Below are 20,753 nucleotides of genomic sequence, written 5' to 3'. Positions count from 1 at the left end.
GTGAAACTGAATGATTTAGAAGCTTTGAGAATTTCGATTAATACACGGAAGAAAAATGGCTAAAAATTGTTTTGATTAGGTGTGAAATGTTTTGGAACTTAAATGTAAGTTTTTAATTGTGAGATTTTACGATATTCTAGCATTTCACGTACTTTTACTTTCTAAGCGTAGTTTGATGAAGAAATTCCACCGAGATCCAAGTCATTCTAGAGTGTGAATGTTTATAAAAAAATTGTGAAATTGAATGATTTAGAAGTTTTGAGAATTTCGATTAAGTGAAAATACGTGGAAGAAGATGGCTAAAATCTCGTTTGATTAGGCGTGAAATGTTTTTAAATTTGAGTGTCGGCTTTTAATGGGAGATTCCCCGGTTTTCTTCCCCCTTACGTAATGCAGGAAATCATTGAATATATATGTCAAACTATCGTGTAAAATGTATCCTTGCCTGAAATGTCTCAGTGCCAAATATGAATGGGTAAAAATAATTTTATTCATATTCTTAAAAATCCTGTGTAAAATTATAATTCATGGTTGTTCCTCTGACATGTGGAATAACTTTAATACATTTAAGTCAAATATATGATTTATTGATACTTTTTCATGCTCTGTACAAGATTTTTTTTAACGTTTCATTATAGATACATTAATACGTTGACGTCTTGATGAGGAAAATAATTTAACTTCTTGACACTTTACAAATGGTCTCATTTCTAAAAAAAAGACAACAACAACAGAAAATGTCGCTTTTTAAGACACTATTTTTCTATGTTGCCTTAATATTGAATTATCACGTCGTTTTTTCCAGTTATCTCATTTGATAATACAAATCACGTGACTTTTAATTAATAAACATTGAAAAATAAGTTATTCAGCCATTTTATATTTTTGTGAATCTTATATGAATACTAGAGAGCTAATCCCCCTGTTTGCTGCAGCTCACCATAATCGATGATTGTTACGCAATAATTGTTATTTCTTGGCAAAAAACAATTTTCTACTTAAGTTAAAATCATTCACTTAACATATATGTACAAAAAGGAATTATGTTTGCTTACGCTTGTGCCTTCACTCCCCCCGTCCAAATATTATTATCTATTAAGTATTAAAATTTTTTAGATCAATTGATGAACAGAAGTAATTTTTCTAAGTAATCATTTTTTAAAATAATATTTATATTGTTATAACATTATATTGTTCTAACAAATTTTATGAGTTCACAACCTTTTTTTAATATTTTCACTTACCAAATGGGCGGATACATTAAAAACTAATAAATGTGGAAAAACTGGATCCTACATTGTGATTTGCCGTCCAATAAAAATGCACGAACAACAATAGAAAACTGCGATACCATCATTAAATTTTCATATACGTATAGTTAGACATTATGAATCCACGTCTGGGAAACTTATGTAAAGTTGCGTCCAATCTAAGCACATGTTATTAAAAGTGCATAAATAAGAAAGGAAGAATATATTTTATGCTTGAATATGTGTATTTACTTGGATTTAGGTGCGTTTAAAATTTCACATCATATAATCCTAAATATATTTTTTAACGATGGTTTTTAAGACAAATTTTATATCATTAATTTACTCATGCCAGCAACTGCTTGCTATTTCTGAAGATTCGTGTTTCGTTATAATATTAAGAATATTCTGGAATACAACTTTTAACAAATTTTTTAAAATGCGTCTCGAATGATTTTGTGCTGTAGTATAGTTTAATAAGTACCATAAATAAGGGTCATACTTTTTCTAGATTTTCGATCGATATATTTTCTTTCAATATTTTTATAAAAATGGGCTGATGTACTACTTTTTTTTGTTATAGACAGCAGCAACGCTTTCGATTGAGGACAAGCATTACAATATTTCTGCATTTATTTATACATAAAAAAGAACGAATTATTGAGTTTTTTTTATGTAGCTATTACGATGGGATACTTCAAAGTTTGTTTTATTTTCTTACATTGTTGTACTAAAATTTAGAAACAAAATATAGTTATTCTATGAATGATTGTCTTAAAAGAAATACCATGCTTCTTTTGTGATGCTTTATCAAAACTGAAGAAGTTTAAGCTTCCTGTCAATTGTTTATCAGAAAAATCTTAGTACTTGCAGCTTCCAGGCTATCTTTTACCTTTAGACGACACAGCTAGTGTTGGAATTATTAAATACATCACTGTTTAATATTGTATTAATTTCGTATTGAATGAAAAGTCTAAGAAACTTACCATAGTATAAAATAGGGGTAGTTTTGCATCATTTTATTATAAAAATTATAACACTTAACTCCTTTAGAAATCCGAAGAATTCCAAAATGATATGTTCTTCATTTGAAAACTTTATTCTCAAACAATATATTCATATATTATCCCTTCATTACTATAAGATGACTTACCACGCAATAAAATTTATAATTGCATTTCAATATGAATTTCAATATGTAACTTAAAAACAGAATAGCTGAATTTTAGTTGAAATTTATCACTCAAAATTAAAAAATACTTACCAAGTAAACGATAAAAATTTATTAATAATCAACATAAATGATATTATTTCAAGTAATTCGGTTGATTCTTTATTGTTGTTTTCCAAACTATTCTAATACAATTACAGTTATGAAATTACATTTATTTATTGGAATAAACTAAGCAATGTTGACTTCACTTTAATTTGTAATGAATTGAAGACAAAAAAAATGTATTTTACCGTAATACACACATCTGTAACAGTATGCAATTACGAAATCGGAAGTTATCGGTTGCAAGCTTGTTAATATTAGAAAGGCAAAAATTATTGAGAAATTCGTCTTCAAGTGTTTGGCGTGTTCTGTTTCAAAAAGATTTCTCAATGTTCTGGTTACTTTTTTCAAGTTCTTCTGCCTTTTCCTAAGGGAAAGTTTGCTTCTTATTTGCTACTAAGAAAATGGCGTCCGACTCTGCCAATGATTATGACAGAACTAAATGAAAATTTATTGAATAAATGCCTGATATTTTCAGGCTCCGCTAGAGGGCGTACTCTAGCGTTGCGATCACGAATTATCTTGAAAAAGAAATGCTGGCAAAAAATATAGAGTTAGATGGAGTCACAAATATTTTTTATTTTATTCGATTCATTTAGTTTTGCCTTTAAATGTGCAAATTTAAAAATTTTTTTTAGTATTAAATAATCTTAAGTTAAAGGAACGCGATTTATAGACAACAGTACTATTTATCTGAGGGACGAATAACTGGATTGGAGATATATTTAAAGGTAAAAATTGCATTCCGGATACATTTTTTGTAATTTTTGTTTAGCCTTCTAGCGTTAATACTTTTTTCATCGTTTTTTTCTTCTTTTTTTCCAAACTATTAGCATTATTTTTTTAAAATATTAATAATAAAATTATCTAAATGGGTTGGATTTTCATGCCAATAAAATTTCTTTATTGAATTGAAATTATTTAAAGATAGCGCTTAAAGATATTACTAGCTAAATAAAATTTTGCTTATACAACACCCAATAATAATAACAATCCTGAAGTAGCTTAGTGCTTAAAGTTAAGATAATTTTTTAAAATTATGAAATATTGTAAGAAAATTATGAATAATTTAGTCAGCTTACATGTAAAATTTTTAATAAGGACACTGGCTTTTGCCTTCGTTGACTTCAATTTGTAAAAAGTCCGTTCTAATGGAGGCGAAAGATAAAATATAAGTTAACCCCGAAGAACATTAACAAGACGAAGGAAAAGAAAAATGGCTTGTTAAATTCTGCAAAGTAAATTAGGAATAAAAATAAAAATAAATTATCTTTATCTTCAGTTTTGAAAAATGTGATATTAATAAGCTTCTACGAACTGTCACTTGAGCTTTATTTTTAATTCGAGATAAGAAGAATCATTAGTTTATTTAAAAAATACTTGAAACAAAAAAAATGTAAAACTTTTATCAAGATAGTTAAGTTTGTTGAATAGTTTTGATATTAATTACTTGGATTATACCTAGGCGCTTTCGAGTTGCTACATTTTTTGATTTTGGTGAAGAAAAATGGCGGTTTGAAAGAGATAAAAGTTTCTGTAGATAACTAAGATGGGGTTATTTCGCGTTTTTGTACCATGGAATAATGAATGATGAGGAATTTCAATATCTACGAGGTATTAAAAAATAGTTTCAAAATAAAAAAAAAGCCTTTTGATTAAATTTATTAGTCTCTACTAATACTTAAATTACTATTTAAAATCAATTGTTAGAATATAGTTCTTAATCACAGATATATATAAATCAGTAAAACTAGTAGAATAGTTTCTAAATTCAATAACTTAAATTGCAATAACTTTCAAACTAATTGAGATTTCATATAAATCTCGCCTTATAAGTTTGCAAATGAAAATTGGTCTTTTCATCATGTCAAATTTCAACTCGGTAGTTGCAGTTTTGTGTTCTTGCAGAGTAGACAATTTAATATTTTTAACTGCAAGTTAAGTAGTTGATAACTCTTGAACTAATAATCAAATGTTGAATTTTTTTATCCCAGCATGTGTTTATCTACACACTTTCGTAATAAAAGGTTTTTAAGTCGTATATTGTAGTTTTTCGCAACGAAACAAAATATAACGTAAAGTGGAAAAAAAGAAGAGAAAAAGCTCTCAATTCCCATTTAAAATCACTATAACTTTTGAACAAATTGGAATTTTGAAAAAAATAAAAAACTTCTGTTAAGTTGATAAAAAAATATGGCTTTTTCAAGCACGTCAAATTTCAACTTTTTAGTTGCATTCCTGTGGGCTTCAAAGTGGCTCGCAGGGTATTTTTTACTTCAAGTTTAACAATTAATAATTCTCAAATTAATTTTAGAATGTTTGGTTTTTAAATACACAAGTGGGCGACCTTTGTGCTAAAATACAAACTAAGTTAGACAACGTTAAAGAGCACAAAAATATTATTAAAAGCAGACAGCTGTTTCGGATGCTCAAAGGACAACCTTCATCAGTGCATCAGAAAGAAATGAGATGCTTGATATTAGTAGGAACTCGGTATTTGGCCCGAAGGGCCACCAACCGATTCATCGATTCTGAGTAGACATATGCTTGGGAGTCATATGTTTAGAAAGTTCGAAATAAAATTTCTGAGAGAGTTCAGTTTATCATTGGAGTAGGGCTTGAGTGAAGGTGAGATGATCATCATTGAGATGGGGAGTCCCCGTTGAGTAGAGATTGTAGTAATCTTGTCACTTCTTGATTTTTGAGTAGCTCCTGCAATTCTTTCACTAGTGAGACTAATCTGTGAGCTGTAGTTGCAGGTGTGGGCTTGATCTGAGGTCTTTTTCGACTGGGGCGGGCCTCGCACCCAGTGAAGTTTGAGGTGTGATTTCCCTCGCAGTTGCAACACTTGGCGGGAGAAGCTTTATCCTTAACACATTCGTACGAGTAGTGCATTTCAGCACATTTCATACATCGAGGCTGGCTGGTACAAGTTCTTTGAGTATGGCTGAAGCCCTGGCACCGAAAGCACTGTGGCTGCCACCGGCCGCCACGGAATCTCTCGGTGCTGATGTTATTCTGCTGTATGTTCTTTAGGGAGAAGATCTTTTCCTGGTCTGCTATTGGTGCGATGATAAGGAACAGGGGGAGGGGCTTATAAGCTCCACCCACTCTCTTCTTAAACTGGGTAACACTGTGTAGTTTCAGGTCCAATTTCCCAAATTCTTGGGAAATTATCTCAGTTTTAAAATTATCTGGGAGTCCACGGATGATGATTTTGGCAAATTTAGCTGGAAGAGCTTTTTCTGCTTTTCTGGGAGGCTCTTTGTCATTATTTGAGATCACATCCATAGTTTCCGATGTTGGAGGGTTCACTGGCTCCGGTTGTGAAATGGGCTCTGAAGGAGAAATGCTGTTAGACGTCGTTGTAGTAGTGCTCACAGTGGATTTATTTACATCAGTGGGCTTTTTCTTCTTCTTCTTCCTCCTTTTCTTTGTCGGGGGTTCTATGATGTTCTCGGTCTGTTTTTCCGATTCGGAGGCCGAAGCCTCTTGTGTCGGCTCTTGGTTCCGTTCATGGTCTGTGAGAGGAGTGATGATGTCGATTTCCGTTGCAGGTTCATTTTCTTCCATCTCCATAATTGGAGTTTCCACAGGGGTACTCGGCTGTTCAGGCATAGTTGTCACTGGGTCTGGAATTGGATTAGCTGAGTAGTATGGCCTGGTTGCTCCCTCGGGAACCTGGAAGTCCGTGAGCATATCGGTGCTGTTACCTCTTTTATTCCTATATATGAAGTCTCCATATTGATTTTCATATATTTCGCCCGGTTGTAAATCTGGTCTTATAAGATTAGGATATATAACTTTACGCGTACTCTTCGGTGGTGAAGGAAAGCTAGACATAGTCTTGCCTCCTCGTCCGGATCGTCGAGAAAACTGCCCAGACAAATTTGTTAATAAGCCCAAATGTTGCAACTGCCTCAAGGAACATTCAGCTAATTCCAAAGAATGCGAATTTTTTCAGGATGCAGTTAAAAAAATACAAAACCAATATTATAAGGGTAAATCGTATGATTTTAAAAGAAACATTATTACTAGAGGAAGTGACCAACCCAAGAGTTATGCAAACGCACTAAAAAGCAACCCAGGAAACGAGGAACCGAGCATGCAAAAATTACTGCAGCAAGCTATTGAAGCAGCAAACAACCTAACCAAACTTATTACTAAANCTGATGTGTGAATGTGGTCCGCCCTATGAACTGGTTTGTGGCGTGGGTAATGTTCCTCGCCTCCGTGACTTAGGTTCACAGGTGCCCACTGGGTAACGCTAAATGAGCAACACTTCCGGCATCGTCCGAGGTGAAGAACGAGAGTTCAAGTGCCTGCCGTTATTAAAAAAAATAATCTCAATTTTTGCAACAATGTCACTTTGAACCTTCTTCTATTAATCACCTTAATTATGGTGCGTACAGTTTAAAACCTGTACAGTTGTTAAGCGCTGAGCTGTCATTGTGAAGTACTGGGTTTCAATTTCGAGTAGAGGTTAGAAGCCCGCCCCTTCAGATTAATGGGCACCAGCTTCGGAAATAAAGGTATTGGTCGCTCAGTGCTGACTACATAGTCACTATCAGGCTATCGGCCTCAACATTATGTTTTACTGTCCCTGACTTTTCTGACCCAGAACAAGTTGTTAAATGAATGCTTTACTTTTACAAGAAGCTCTTTTTAAGAACTACAGGAAGTACAATGAATTTTTTTCTCAACCTGATAGTAACAAAAAGTATTTTAAATGGACCACTACAGCTTTGAAACATTAGATTTTATAAACCAGATAATTCATTCAAAGTATCCCAATTTTTTAAAATTTTTATTTCTTAATCATTATAAAACGTCTGAAATAAAACAATTTCAGCAAAACCATTATTTTTTTTTACGTTTAAATAAAATCGAAGTTAAAATAAAGGCAGATTTAAACTTTTAAATTGGATTTTGCCCAAAGCAATGCTAAGTTCGAATTTCGGCATTAAAAGGTACAATGAATACAAAGAAGAACGAATTCCCTTGAAATTTCAAAACAAAATCCCCCCTATCACTTTTGCGAGAGATATTCAACAAATAGTGATAAAAAAGAACTTCAGAAGTTCTTGTTTCTCATTTCTTCTCTTTCGTATTTCTATTCCAGAAATCACAAATATTCAAATGCAGCATCCAAAGATCTACCAGTGTCTTCTGCTGCCTCAAAATTATCCTTCCTTGGGCGGAAGTTACCTTATACCGCATGGAATGGCAACGTGTTCGCTCTATTTTCTTCCTTCTAATGATCTTCGATAGCGTGTAGCGAATTTAACTTTTCTATCCTCTCAGAATATTTTTTTGTTCGTTTATTTTCTCCTCTTCTATAACGCATCGGGGAAATTCTTGTTATTTATTCATGGACGAGCAATCATGGTTTTACGGAATGAGATAAAAATGAGGCAAATGGGGATTTCGGAATCGTGATATTTGCATCGAAAATGCATCCAAGAAAAAAATAAGAGGGGATATTCCAAATGGTGTTATGTTCTAGCGTGTGAAAAAAATGTTCTTTAATAAGGGTAGAAGAAATATAGTAACAAAACAAAGGCTTGCAGACGAAAAAGTAATGCACTTGGATTCGAATGTTATGAAGAATTATTTATTTTGTATTCTCATAACATCAGATGGTGGAAACTAAAAGAAGCGGAAAATAAATGATTGGATTTCAGATAAAGAAGCAAGCGATTTTATTATGAAAAAGAATTCTAGAATAGCTTTAAAATAATTGGCTTAGTTATTTATTCGTCAATAAAAAGTAGTCATTTGCTGTATGAGTTACACGTGAATGATATTTCGCTGGGATTAAAAATGATATTTTGATATAGTATCGTTATTTTGGAGAACGAGATGGTTGAGAATCACCATACAGGAAAGACATCATTTGAAATTAAAACGAGTATGTTTAAATATAATCGACAAAAGTATTTATCATGGTTATTCTAGATTTCACCTAATAAAAGATAAATTTTTTGGTGCTGTAGGTTGATATACATTTATAATAGGATAATTTAGATACAATTTTACTGTGCAGTGTAGGGCTGTTTTATTAGACATAAATGAATTAACATGAAATCATTGTATTGAGAAGTGAGATAAAAATGATGAAAAAGGGGATTTATGATTGTATTTCAAATGAAGAATTGAAATATTTTATAATGAATGTACGATATTCTCTTGTTTATGCTGAGATTGTTTTCGAAGGTGAATACTCGAACTGATTGTTCACTTCGGTGTGTGAAACAGGCGTTTTAATTAGAGAAAATAAACGATAGTGCAGCAATTATTTGCTGACGTAAGAAAAAAGTGTCTGGATATTTTCAAAATTTATGGAGATATGGAAATGTTAAGGATGTTTAAAATATTGTGGATAAACTAATTGTATTACAAATATGCAAATCAAGCAAATGTATAATCAAATAAACAAATAAAAAAATAAACGAATAAATAATATAAATAAATAGAATAGAATAAAATAGAATAACAAAAAATAAAATAAATAGAATAAAATGAAATAAAATAAATAAAATAAAATAAATAAAATAAAATAAATAAAATAAAATAAAATAAAATAAATAAAATAAAATAAATAAAATAAAATATAATAAAATAAATAAAATAAATAAAATAAATAAAATAAAATAAAAACGAAATTGAAACAATTTACATAGGAAAAAAACTTTGAAAGGATTTTAGCACAAAAAAAAATAATTAACTTTATTTTTTCCGAGATAAAAATTTTAAAAACTTTTCAAAACATCCAGTGTTACGTTTCCCAAAAAAGAAGAACTCGAATCAACTTCATTATTTTCCTTTCATCTGCTTAACTAATATTATTTTCAAAGATTTAAAAATTTTAGAATACAGTGAAGTCCCTATTTCATATCTTTGATTGTCAACTGCGGAGTTTAATTCAGTTGATTGTTATAGCTGTTTCTTAATTTGACTATCTTCTCCCACACGGGCCTTATGGCATTAATACACAGAGAAAAAAATTCCGGTAAAATTTTCGTAGTGTATGGTAGTGACATTTCTGGTAAAACAACAACATAATTCTGGTTAATAGAACCAAAATACGTGGTATTTAATACAGATACTTAATAGGATTAACACACGAAGAAAAATATTGTGGTAAAATTTATCGTACTGTTGGATAATGACGGCTGTAGACTACCATTTCTCCTTTAGTTTCGCTTTTTTGTACATAGCCTAAGTTTTTGCTTGAATTTGCAATTATTTTCAAAATTAGTTAAGCATCATTTTCGTTAATGATAGTCCGACAATTTTTTACGGTTTCCATAAACGAATAAACCAATTTTCTCCGTTAACTTGGCTTTCTAGTACATACATCATTATTTTTATTTCAATTAAAACTTATTACCACAATTACTCAAGTATAACTGGAGTCAATAATATTCGATGGTGAATTTTTATTTTTCTCTCAAAGCGATTAGTACTGTTAGTAATTTTACTTTACAATACTTAATTAATTTTTCAAATTTCAAATAGCGTTGATTTTAAATCATTTAATATTATATAAAAAAACTTTTTCAATACAATTTTAAACAAAATAAGAACGTGGTTTCAGATAACAGCAGAAAAGCTAATTTGGTGAAGCAGTAAGTCAATGCTACCCCGTTTACGTTGATCATTGAGTTCACCAGATGTAATCATTTTTATCAATGGCATGTTTTACACCAAAGAAAAAAAACATCCCATCTTTCTAACGTCTCTCTCATACGATCTAATTGAATTTTTTGAGTGATTTTCAAAATCGGGGGCTAAAATTACTCCTTTAATTCACTGTCTAAATTTTAGGACAAATGGTTCTGGAGTTGAAAGAGAAACGCCAAGACAGACAGGCAAACTCTTCATTTTACTATTATAGGTTTAATAAACGTATTCCTTAATACCATATCGTAATAATCAACATTAAGATAAGAAAATTATGTAAAATCACAAATACCATCTAAAGAAACGTTTTTGACTCAGTAGGGCGCGATTTCAGATCATACTTATCATCCAATCAAATTACGATTTTAATAAGACAGAAAGGGTAGTAGACTGTATTCCGGACATTCACTTAAGTGAATATCGATACTTATTGGAGTTAGTTATCATTTAAAAAGTTTCTCTTTGGGATAACATACGTATTCTAAGAAATAATTATTTGGTTTTAAAATTTAGAGATCATGATTGGTTTAAAGATGTAATTTAACTTTAAACGTAATTTTTCATTCTTTCTACAATATCTCCAAAATTGGAATTTTTCACCCCATTTAAAATAAAAATTTTTTGTAAGTTTCGATTTTCAAAAATGTAACTGACATTGTTTTCTGAATATTTCAATAAAGTTTTAATTTTTTATTGGAAAGTTTTTGATCTATGATCATAGCTTATTGTCCAATTAAATTACTATTTCTAATAAGACGAATTAAAGTGCTTAGTATGGCTCTAAAATTTAAAAAAATCCAATAAATAGTTAATAAATAAATGTAATTAAATGATTTCTTTTTTCCTTCTTTTATTTAATAAAGCTGGTACATAATTTCTTATTATAAATTCCAAAGAAAATCTTTTACTTACTTCTAAAGAAAGAGAAAAATAGGCTGCAAAATTTTATCTTCCACTTTTAAGTACGGAGGTGCTAGGTCTAAGCCATTTCGAAAATCATAGTCATGTTTTTTGGAAAATAGACTTTGGCAACAGGGCGCAGATGCTGGGAGGGGTGTTCTAATATCGGGATTGAAAAGGGCAGAAGAATGTCTTGCATCGACCCCCACTATCTGATGCTGCAGCAGCACCAGATGTTCTTTAACAGATAGTAGAACGACTTAAGTAGGGTTATAAGGCAGGGCGAGATATGAGATTTATATCCGATATTTACCGGAATAGAGCTATTTTCCTTTGCAATCTCGAGAAATTTTCTCCCATTTTAGCAAACCCCTCTTCGGAAATGTGACAATATGTTGTTTATTGGCCGATCATCAAAAATAAGAGATTTATATATGAGAATATGTTTTCTTAAACGATATATCTTTAGTGTAAGAGACCACTCTGGGAACGGGATTTAATAAACATGCATCGGGAATATTTTGACGAGATAATGAAACTAATAAAATTTCTTAATAAAGTGAGTTTATTACAATACTAGTGCAGTTCATTAAAAGTATAAAAAATGGAACTAAGCAAAAATGAAGACCAAAATTTAAATACAAGAAGTCTTATTTTGTCTTCCATTATGAGGCCTCGGGGCACAGTCAGTTTTGGGTCTTATCACTGACATCTATACAGAAAGGCTCCAGCATGTTAGTAAAGCAGTGGAAGTACTATATTTGCTGACACATGCTATTTTTGAAATTTCGTTTGGTTATTATTTAACTTCTAGTGTAGTTTAACCTCTTCTCTACTGGAGCATAAAGGACGGTAGAGGGATATCTTAATGGCATAAGGATCTGAATGACATAAGGATAAAGGACGGCATAAGGATATCTGAATGGCATTAGGATTTGAATGGCATAAGGATCTGAATGACATAAGGATAAAGGATGGCATATGGATATCTATACTGAAGCATAAAGGATATTTATAATCGATAATTTCACTTTAATTAAATAAAATGAAAATTGTAAATGCGATGAAAAGATAGAATAAAGGTACTAAATTGGAGCACTGATCACATTGAAAAGATTTTTTTGTTGTTAATAATAGGAGAAAATAACTCACTATGTTAAAGTGATTATATTCAACGTTTGTTTAAGGGTTATTATTATTTATAAAGTGAACTAAAAATATTTTTAAATAAAAATTATTTTGATTTTAACTTATAGTGTTACTTTTTCTTGCTAGTGCCCTTGAACCTCGTGCGACCCCCCGCACGGCGAGGGTTGCGGGGATTTTATTTACGCTACCGAGACTTTCTATTTCATTGTTAAGTACTTAATTATCAATAGTTTTGTAAAGGTAAACCAAAATTAGCATTATTTCTAAATCAGAAAAGACAAGTCAGAAGAGAGATGTGAATTTTGTAAACGTTATTTTAAAAATATACTCGAAAAATATTATTGTTGCGCTTAAAATTCAAGAAATTAATTTTGAAAATCATATCACTGTAATTCTTCATTAATAGATGAAGATATAAATGATGACGATATTAAAATGCTTTAGAAATTCAGAAATTTAAACAGTAAAATTAAGCATATACAAACTAATTGCTTAAATTGCCAAGAATGGAAGCCATTATTAATTAACATTTTGGGGAATTCGTCGAAAACCATTCGCTACATTGAGTATTAGAATTCTCGAATTCAGAGATGCGTTCGAAAAATCAAATCTTAAAATCCCGACTCTTCGAATTGCACTTGATTCCATGCTCCGGCATCGCTATTCAAACAGGTTAGCTTGATGGCAGGAATCCGCCATTAAGGCATTAAACATCAATAATTAACGAACAATTCTAATATAGATATATGTCGGATGCCGAGAGAAGGAGACATGTACACCCAACTTTAAAGACTGGTCTTTATGTTCGCCATGGAACGAAATGATAAGGAAGGGTGGTGGAGATGAGGAGGTATGGATTCAGGGTGCGTGGAAATTATTCTGAATCCCCAGAAGGATAGAGCGTAATCAGAATGGATCATTGTTATTCGCTCAAATTCCCTGAAGTTGAACCCTTTCGGACGAACTTCACACATTTTCTACGCTCTAAAATCGTCTGCGCTAGTTTTCGAATTAATGAAAGAGCCAATTCGACAGATTCGGGTTTCTCTCTTCATACAACGACTCCGTAGTGGAACATGTTCGAATCGTTATATTTGTGAAGTCCATTTTATCGTTGTGGCCAATTTCACATTAGAAGTTCTAGAGTAATATTTGTTCCTGGGTTAGAATTAATTCGTTGGCATGCAGATATCTTTTAAGGAGTCGGTAAATATATATTGTTCTATTATCCACAAAACGAGATGATGTTTGTAGCTTGTCGAAACTTTAGTTAATATGAAGTTTTGTTTTGTACCTCGAAATTATTTTGAGTAATTTTGCACTTTTATAGGATCGTGATGTAGAAATTTTAATGTAAGATTAAAGGGAAAATACTTTGGAAAGGGTAGTTGGGAAGGTTTTGGATGGTATGATTCGACTTTGTAAACTACGTTTTTTAATTTAAAATGAAGAAAAGAAAACGAAAGACTCATTGTTTACTGTCCCTTAAAAATAGAACATATTTTTTTAAAATAATTTTACTGTAGTATTATAATTTGTGATGTAGATAGTTACTTTATTTACGTCACACTAGAGCTGCACAGTGGGCTATTGGCGGTGGTCTGGGAAACATCACTGAGAATGATTCGCAGACATGCCATCGCCAGTTTGATCCTCTTCAGAGGGAATGGCTCTCCTGCACTTCACGGTAGAACAGTTTAAAGAAGACCGATACCTCGCACCCTCGGTCCCTACACAGGCTGATCAAAGTGGTCACCTACCCGCTTACTGAACGCAGCCAGTGATGCTTGACTTCGGTGCTTTACTGTGAATCGTGTCTTTACGATCAGTCCTCTGCGAGACTATAATTTATGAAGTATTTAATTTATAATTTCCTTAAAATCTTGTCCCGCAGTGGACTGATGGTAAAGACACGGTTACGAGTTGAACACCGAAGTCAAGCATCACTGGCTGCTGCCAGTAAGCGGGTAGGTGACATCTTTGATCAGCCTGTGTAGGAACCGAGGGGGCACGGTATCGGTCTTCTTTAAACTGTTCTACCGTGAAGTGCTCGATTTCGTGCAGGTAGTCGGGCTACCAAAGCAGGGGAGCCATTCCCTCTGAGGATTATCAAAATTGCGATGGCATGTCCTCGGATCATCCTCAGGAATGTTTCCCATATCATCGCCGATAGCCCATTGTGCAGCTGTAGTGCGACGAAAAGAAAGTATCTACCTACCTATCTACCTTAAAATCTTTAAAGTAAGAGTGAACTTCAGTAAGAATCATGCATTGGTAGAAATAAAATTAGTTGTTGTAGTATACCTCTAAATCTGACATACGTCAATAAGCTCCAGAAGGTCGTCGACCACAAGAAAATCCGCAACGAAAGGGGGATCTGGGGTAAGACGTCTCAGGGGTTACGGGTAAAATCCTCTTTAGAAAGTTCAAGGCGAACTAGAACATATGCCAGTGAAGCTGATTTAACACAGAATTCTTTGAAAGTAGGGAAGATCTTTCTGCCTCCCTCGAAAGTAAGGCACTTAAGATGGGCGCTTGCTAATCTGGTCGAAGCAAATTAATCAAAGAAAACTAGTAACTGGATTACTAAAAAATAGTATAAGATGTCATTTGGACGTCCTCCAGAGTTTAACTATACCGAAAACATTTCATAACTTTGAACTGAAACTAAACACGAATCATTATGAAATAAATACCATAATCTTTATTAAGAATTGAAATCAGAAAGAAAAATGCAATACATAATCTTTTGAAAGTAAAACATAACACATTTCTCAAATTCTTATCTGTCTTCAGTCTGACAAATCTAAACTTTTCCATTATATGAGACAAATTTATTTCAATGGGAAAATAAATAACTAGAGGTTTACCAACCCTACTTTTTCCCCAGAAACCTTTTTTTTTTAAAGTCTCAGTTATTTCAGTAATTCTCCGAATTAAAACTAAGTTCTAAGTTTCAAATTTGAGTGAATTAAAATATTTGAAACCTCTTTTATTTTAAAGAAAATAATAAAGAACTTAAAAAAAAAAGGAAGCAGTGCGCATGCTCTTAATATTTAAAATGAACTGTATGGATGATTGTATCGCCATTTTAATTCTGATAGAGTATGATAGCAATTTTTCATTTATGTGACCATCTTGTAATTGTTATTCTAATTTTTCTTTCATTTAATTTTTATGTTTGTTGTCAAGAACATTATTTCAGATGTATTGTGGCTAAAGAGCAATATCTAAAAATAAGTGAGAAATGAACAAGATTCTTTGATAATCATCGTTTTTCTTTAAAATAATTTTCTATCTTTATATAGATATTTCTTCCGTGCGTGTGCTTGTCACAGAACTCCTCCTAAACGGTTGGACCGATTTAAATGAAATTTTCTGTGTAACTTCAGAAGGATTCGAGAATGGTTTAGATTTACAATTCGGTCCAATTTCAATTGTTTTTTTAATTAATTTTTTATTGAGTGGGAAAAATTCTACTTCTTAAAAGTTATACTTCTTATGCGACTTCCAACAAGAAAGCGTTAAGCGTTTAACGCTACATTTTTATTGGCCGGGAAATCACGTGGTAGGATCCAGTTTTCCCTCATTCATTTCCATATTGTTTTGGTTCTCACTAGCATAAAAATAATAAAAGTCATAAAACTTTTGTTTTTCTGTAAATATTTTTTTAGTTTGTTTTGATACACATATAATTTAATAGGGTGCAGGAAAAAGAGTCGTTGAATAGAATTTGCAATTTCGTGTTATTATCGTGTTTGAAGAGTTTTGAAGTGTGCATTTTAAAAATGTAAAAAACTACACATTTTGTAGATTCAGTGCGGAATTGAAGTGAGTATTTTGTATAATTTTAGATCGAATTTATACGTGCGTTGGTTAAAAACCACTCTAACCTATAAATTTATTTGTGAAGCTAATTGATTTCATATAAAACTTTTTCAATTGTTTTTATTTAAAATTTCTTACTTGAAATATTAAATAAAAAAAAAGCAAAAAAATAAAATTACACATGCTTTATCTAAAATTTGGTACAATAAATCGTTTCAGTCCTGTTACTTAATTAAAATATCATTTTCAATAAATTACTCATATTTTTTATGTACTATTTTACAGTATTTTGTTTTACAAAGAAATGCCACGTCTTCGTGGAAGAGCAAGAAATATTGGTCAACGTACTCGAAGCGCACAATTGGTCCATGATCGTCGATTGAATAGAACAGTTGAAGAACACTTGACGGATAATGTGAATTCAAGAAATCAAGTTGCATCTTCACGTGAAAATGAAAATTCAGAGCAACGCAATCAACGTCTTCGTGCAAATGCATTAAGACAACGAGAGACGCCAACGAGCGACCAACGAAAACAGAGAACGTAACCAACGGCGAATGCAAGATAATCGAGCATTGATACGAGCATCACTTAATCGTCTTGCGTTTGAATATGACCCTGAAATAGACTATTCGTCATATGCATTAATCTTAATCGGTAGTATGGACAACGAGTGTCAATATTGTCATGCTTTAAAGTACAAAGGTGAATCAACTGGTTTATGTTGCGCATCTGGAAAAATTTCCCTTCCACCGTTAAATCCACCACCGGAACCTTTGAAAACATTATTAGCTGGAACCGCATCTCAATCGAAATTGTTTTTGCTGAAAATTCGTAAGTTCAATTCTTGCTTTCAGATGACATCATTTGGAGCAACAAAAATTGTTCATAATGAGGATGGCCGTAATTTTGAATCTACATTTAAGATTCAAAGTCAAGTGTACCACCAAATTGGTTCATTGCTTCCAATGCCTAATGTCGATCCAAAATTCTTACAAATTTACTTTATGGGCGATGAGGAGCAACAAACTCATACACGAGGCGTATACAACCATAAAGAGCAGATGGAGGAACGAGAAATTGTGGACATTTTGGAAACGTTCTTGCAAAACCATAACCAATTGATACGATTGTTCAAGACTCTTCCCAACAGACTGCAAAACGACAACTACGCCATTGTTATTAAAGCAGACAAAGTGACCCATGGAGAGCACGCAGGCACATATAATGTTCCAACTGTTAATGAAGTTGCAGTTGTTATGGCTGGTGACCCATGTGAGCGTCGAGATATTCGCACACAACGCAGAGATAATACAATACAAATAATTCAAGACAATCATCGTTCTTACGACGCACTGCAATATCCGTTGATATTTTGGGAAGGAGAAGATGGATATCATTTAAATATTAAACAAAGGAATCCAACAACAGGCACAACTTATAGATTATTTTGTAATTTTTTTTGAACCAATTATTTCTGTTTATCTTATAAATAGTTTTATTTACAAGTGAAGAACTAATCAAGAAAGTTAGTGCGATGAACTTCTACACATACCGGTTGATGATTCGTGAAAATGAAGATAATAACATTCCCCGATGCAGACAGCTATTTCATTAGTACATTGTTGATCTGTATGCAAAAATCGAAAGTGAGAGATTGCGTTAGATAAAATTTAATCAAGCGAAACTTCGTTCTGAGGAGTACATTCATTTGCGTGACGCCATAATCGGTAACGTAGATGCAACGAATGATATCAACATCATCGGTACCGCATATATTCTTCCATCATCATATATTGGTAGTCCGCGTCATATGCAAGAATATATTCAAGACGCCATGACTTACGTACGCGCATACGGCCGACCAGATCTTTTTATCACATTTACGTGTAATCCAAACTGGGATGAAATTAAAAATTTGCTGTTATCAGGTCAAACGTCGATGCATCGCCATGATATCATTGCACGTGTGTTCAAACAAAAATTGAAATCTCTGATGAAATTGATTACACATCACTCGGTATTTGGTGAAACACGATGTTGGCTTTATTCTGTTGAATGGTAAAAACGAGGTTTACCTCATGCGCATATTTTGATTTGGTTGGTAGACAAAGTACGCCCAGAAGAAATTGACAAAATTATTTCAGCGGAAATTCCAAATCCGAATGTTGATCAAGAATTGTTTGACATTGTGACTACTAATATGATCCATGGTCCATGTGGTTCTCTCAACATGATACCACCATGTATGGATAATGGAAAATGTACGAAACGTTTTCCTAAACCACGTCAAACTGACACTATCACCAACATAGATGGCTATCCATCTTACCGTCGTAGAGATGCAGACAATGGCGGTCAATCATATGAATTGCGTCTATCAAACGGTGTAAGAGTTGACATCCATAATCGCTGGGTGGTTCCATACTCACCATTGCTGTGCAAAACCTATAAAGCACACATAAACGTTGAGTTATGCAGTTCGGTGAAGTCTATCAAGTACATTTGTAAGTACGTTCATAAGGGCAGTGATAAAGCTATATTTGCTGTTCAAAATGTAAATAAGAATGACGAAATAACACATTATCAAATGGGACGATACATAAGTACTAATGAAGCTATTTGGCGAATTTTTACATTTCCTATACATGAAAGGGATCCTGCTGTTGTACATTTGGCTGGGCATCTTGAAAATGGACAGCGTGTTTATTTCACAGAACAGAATGCACTTCAACAAGCTTTAACAGCTCCAAAAACAACTCTTACTGAATTTTTCAACCTTTGTAATCGACAAGATATTGTTGGTGAATTTGCAAAAACATTAATGTATACTGATGCTCCTAAATTTTTTACATGGAATAAACAATCAAAAAGTTGGGAACCACGGAAACGAGGCACTCCAGTCCCAGGATTTGCCGACATAGTTATGACAAATACTTTAGGACGATTATATACAGTTCATCCTAAGCAACGCGAATGCTTTTTTCTGCGTTTGTTATTGGTTAACGTTCCTGGACCGACATCCTTCCAATACTTGCGAAAAGTCAACGGTACTTTATACGGCACTTTCTTTGATGCGTGTCGTGAGTTACATTTATTGGAGGATGATAACCATTGGGACCTCACACTTGCAGATGCAGCACTGAGCTCATCTCCACAGCAAATTCGTCAATTATTTTCAATAATATTGACAACGTGTTTTCCGTCTGAAGCATCTGCTCTGTGGAATAAATATAAAGACTCAATGAGTGAGGATATTTTGCATCGGATTAGAATTACTAATCAAAATCTCAGTATGGAATTCTCCGCAGAAATATATAACGAGGCATTAATAATGATTGAGGATATTTGTATTCTTATTTCGAACATGCCGCTCATAAATTTTGGCATGCCAGCGCCAATCCGCCAAGCAGCAGATATCATCAACAGCGACGTTCAACGTGAACACCAGTTCGATATGACTTCTCTGGCTACTTTTGTTGCTAACAATGAACGATTGCTTACTGCTGAGCAACGAAATATATATGATCAAATTAACGTGTCAATTGCAGCACAACAAGGTGGAATTTTTTTTCTGGACGCACCAGGTGGCACTGGTAAAACATTCCTCATCTCACTGATACTTGCACGCATTCGATCTCAAAATCATATTGCATTGGCAATTGCTTCATCAGGCATTGCAGCAACCTTACTTGATGGTGGACGGACAGCGCATTCAGCACTTAAATTACCTTTGAATATTCATACCAATCCCGAAGCAATGTGTAACATAAAGAAGCATTCAGGCATGGCTGAAGTTTTGAGAAAATGTAAAATTATTATCTGGGATGAATGTACAATGGCCCACAAGCATTCGCTTGAAGCTCTCGACAGGTCCCTAAAAGATATCAAAGATAATACTCGGCTTTTTGGTGGTGCTCTACTGCTGCTGTCAGGTGATTTCAGACAAATATTACCCGTCATTCCACGTGCGACATATGCGGACGAAATAAACGCATGTTTGAAAGAATCTTATCTGTGGCGAAGTGTCAGTAAATTATGCCTTACTCTTAATATGCGTGTTCAACTTCAAAATGATCCATTAGCGTCAAGATTCTCCGAACAACTGTTAGACATTGGCAATGGTAAAATTCAATTGTATGAAGATACACAATATATTCGACTCCCACAGAATTTTTGCAACAAGGTGCCTACCAAAGAGGAGTTAATAAAAATTATCTTTCCAGATTTGCCACATTACTAATCATGCATGGCAACGTGAGCGAGCTATTTTAGCCGCAAAAAATTTAGATGTTGACGCAATTAATTTTAAAGTACAACGATCATTGCCTGGTAGTGAAATTACATTCAAATCGATTGACACTGTTGTTGATCCTGATGAAGTTGTCAACTATCCTGCCGAGTTTTTAAATTCACTGGATTTACCTGGAATGCCACCCCATAATTTGCGATTGAAGATTAGTTCACCTATAATTTTGCTTAGAAATTTGAATGCTCCGAAATTGTGTAATGGCACGCGACTGGTCATAAAAAAATCACGGGTAACATTTTGGTAGCCACTATTTTAAGTGGAAAATTTTCAAGGTGAAGTTGTACTTCTACCACGGATCCCAATGATTCCTTCAGATTCGCCTATGCCATTCAAACTTTTTTCAATTTCCGAT

General features: G+C 33.0%; 1 protein-coding gene across 1 annotated transcript; it reads left to right on the top strand.

Annotated features, from left to right (window-relative positions):
* The first annotated feature begins 18,292 nt into the window (after window positions 1-18,292).
* Window positions 18,293-20,332, top strand: LOC139425089 (uncharacterized). Its single transcript, XM_071178138.1, has one exon. The coding sequence runs from the start codon at window positions 18,293-18,295 to the stop codon at window positions 20,330-20,332; it is 2,040 nt and encodes a 679-aa protein (XP_071034239.1).
* Window positions 20,333-20,753: the final 421 nt, after the last annotated feature.

The sequence above is a fragment of the Parasteatoda tepidariorum genome, chromosome 2, assembly GCF_043381705.1.
Source record: "Parasteatoda tepidariorum isolate YZ-2023 chromosome 2, CAS_Ptep_4.0, whole genome shotgun sequence".
In the NCBI taxonomy this organism is placed as follows: Eukaryota; Metazoa; Arthropoda; class Arachnida; order Araneae; family Theridiidae; genus Parasteatoda; species Parasteatoda tepidariorum.
Note: the sequence above shows the minus strand (reverse complement) of the source record. Positions and strands in the feature narration are given on the sequence as shown.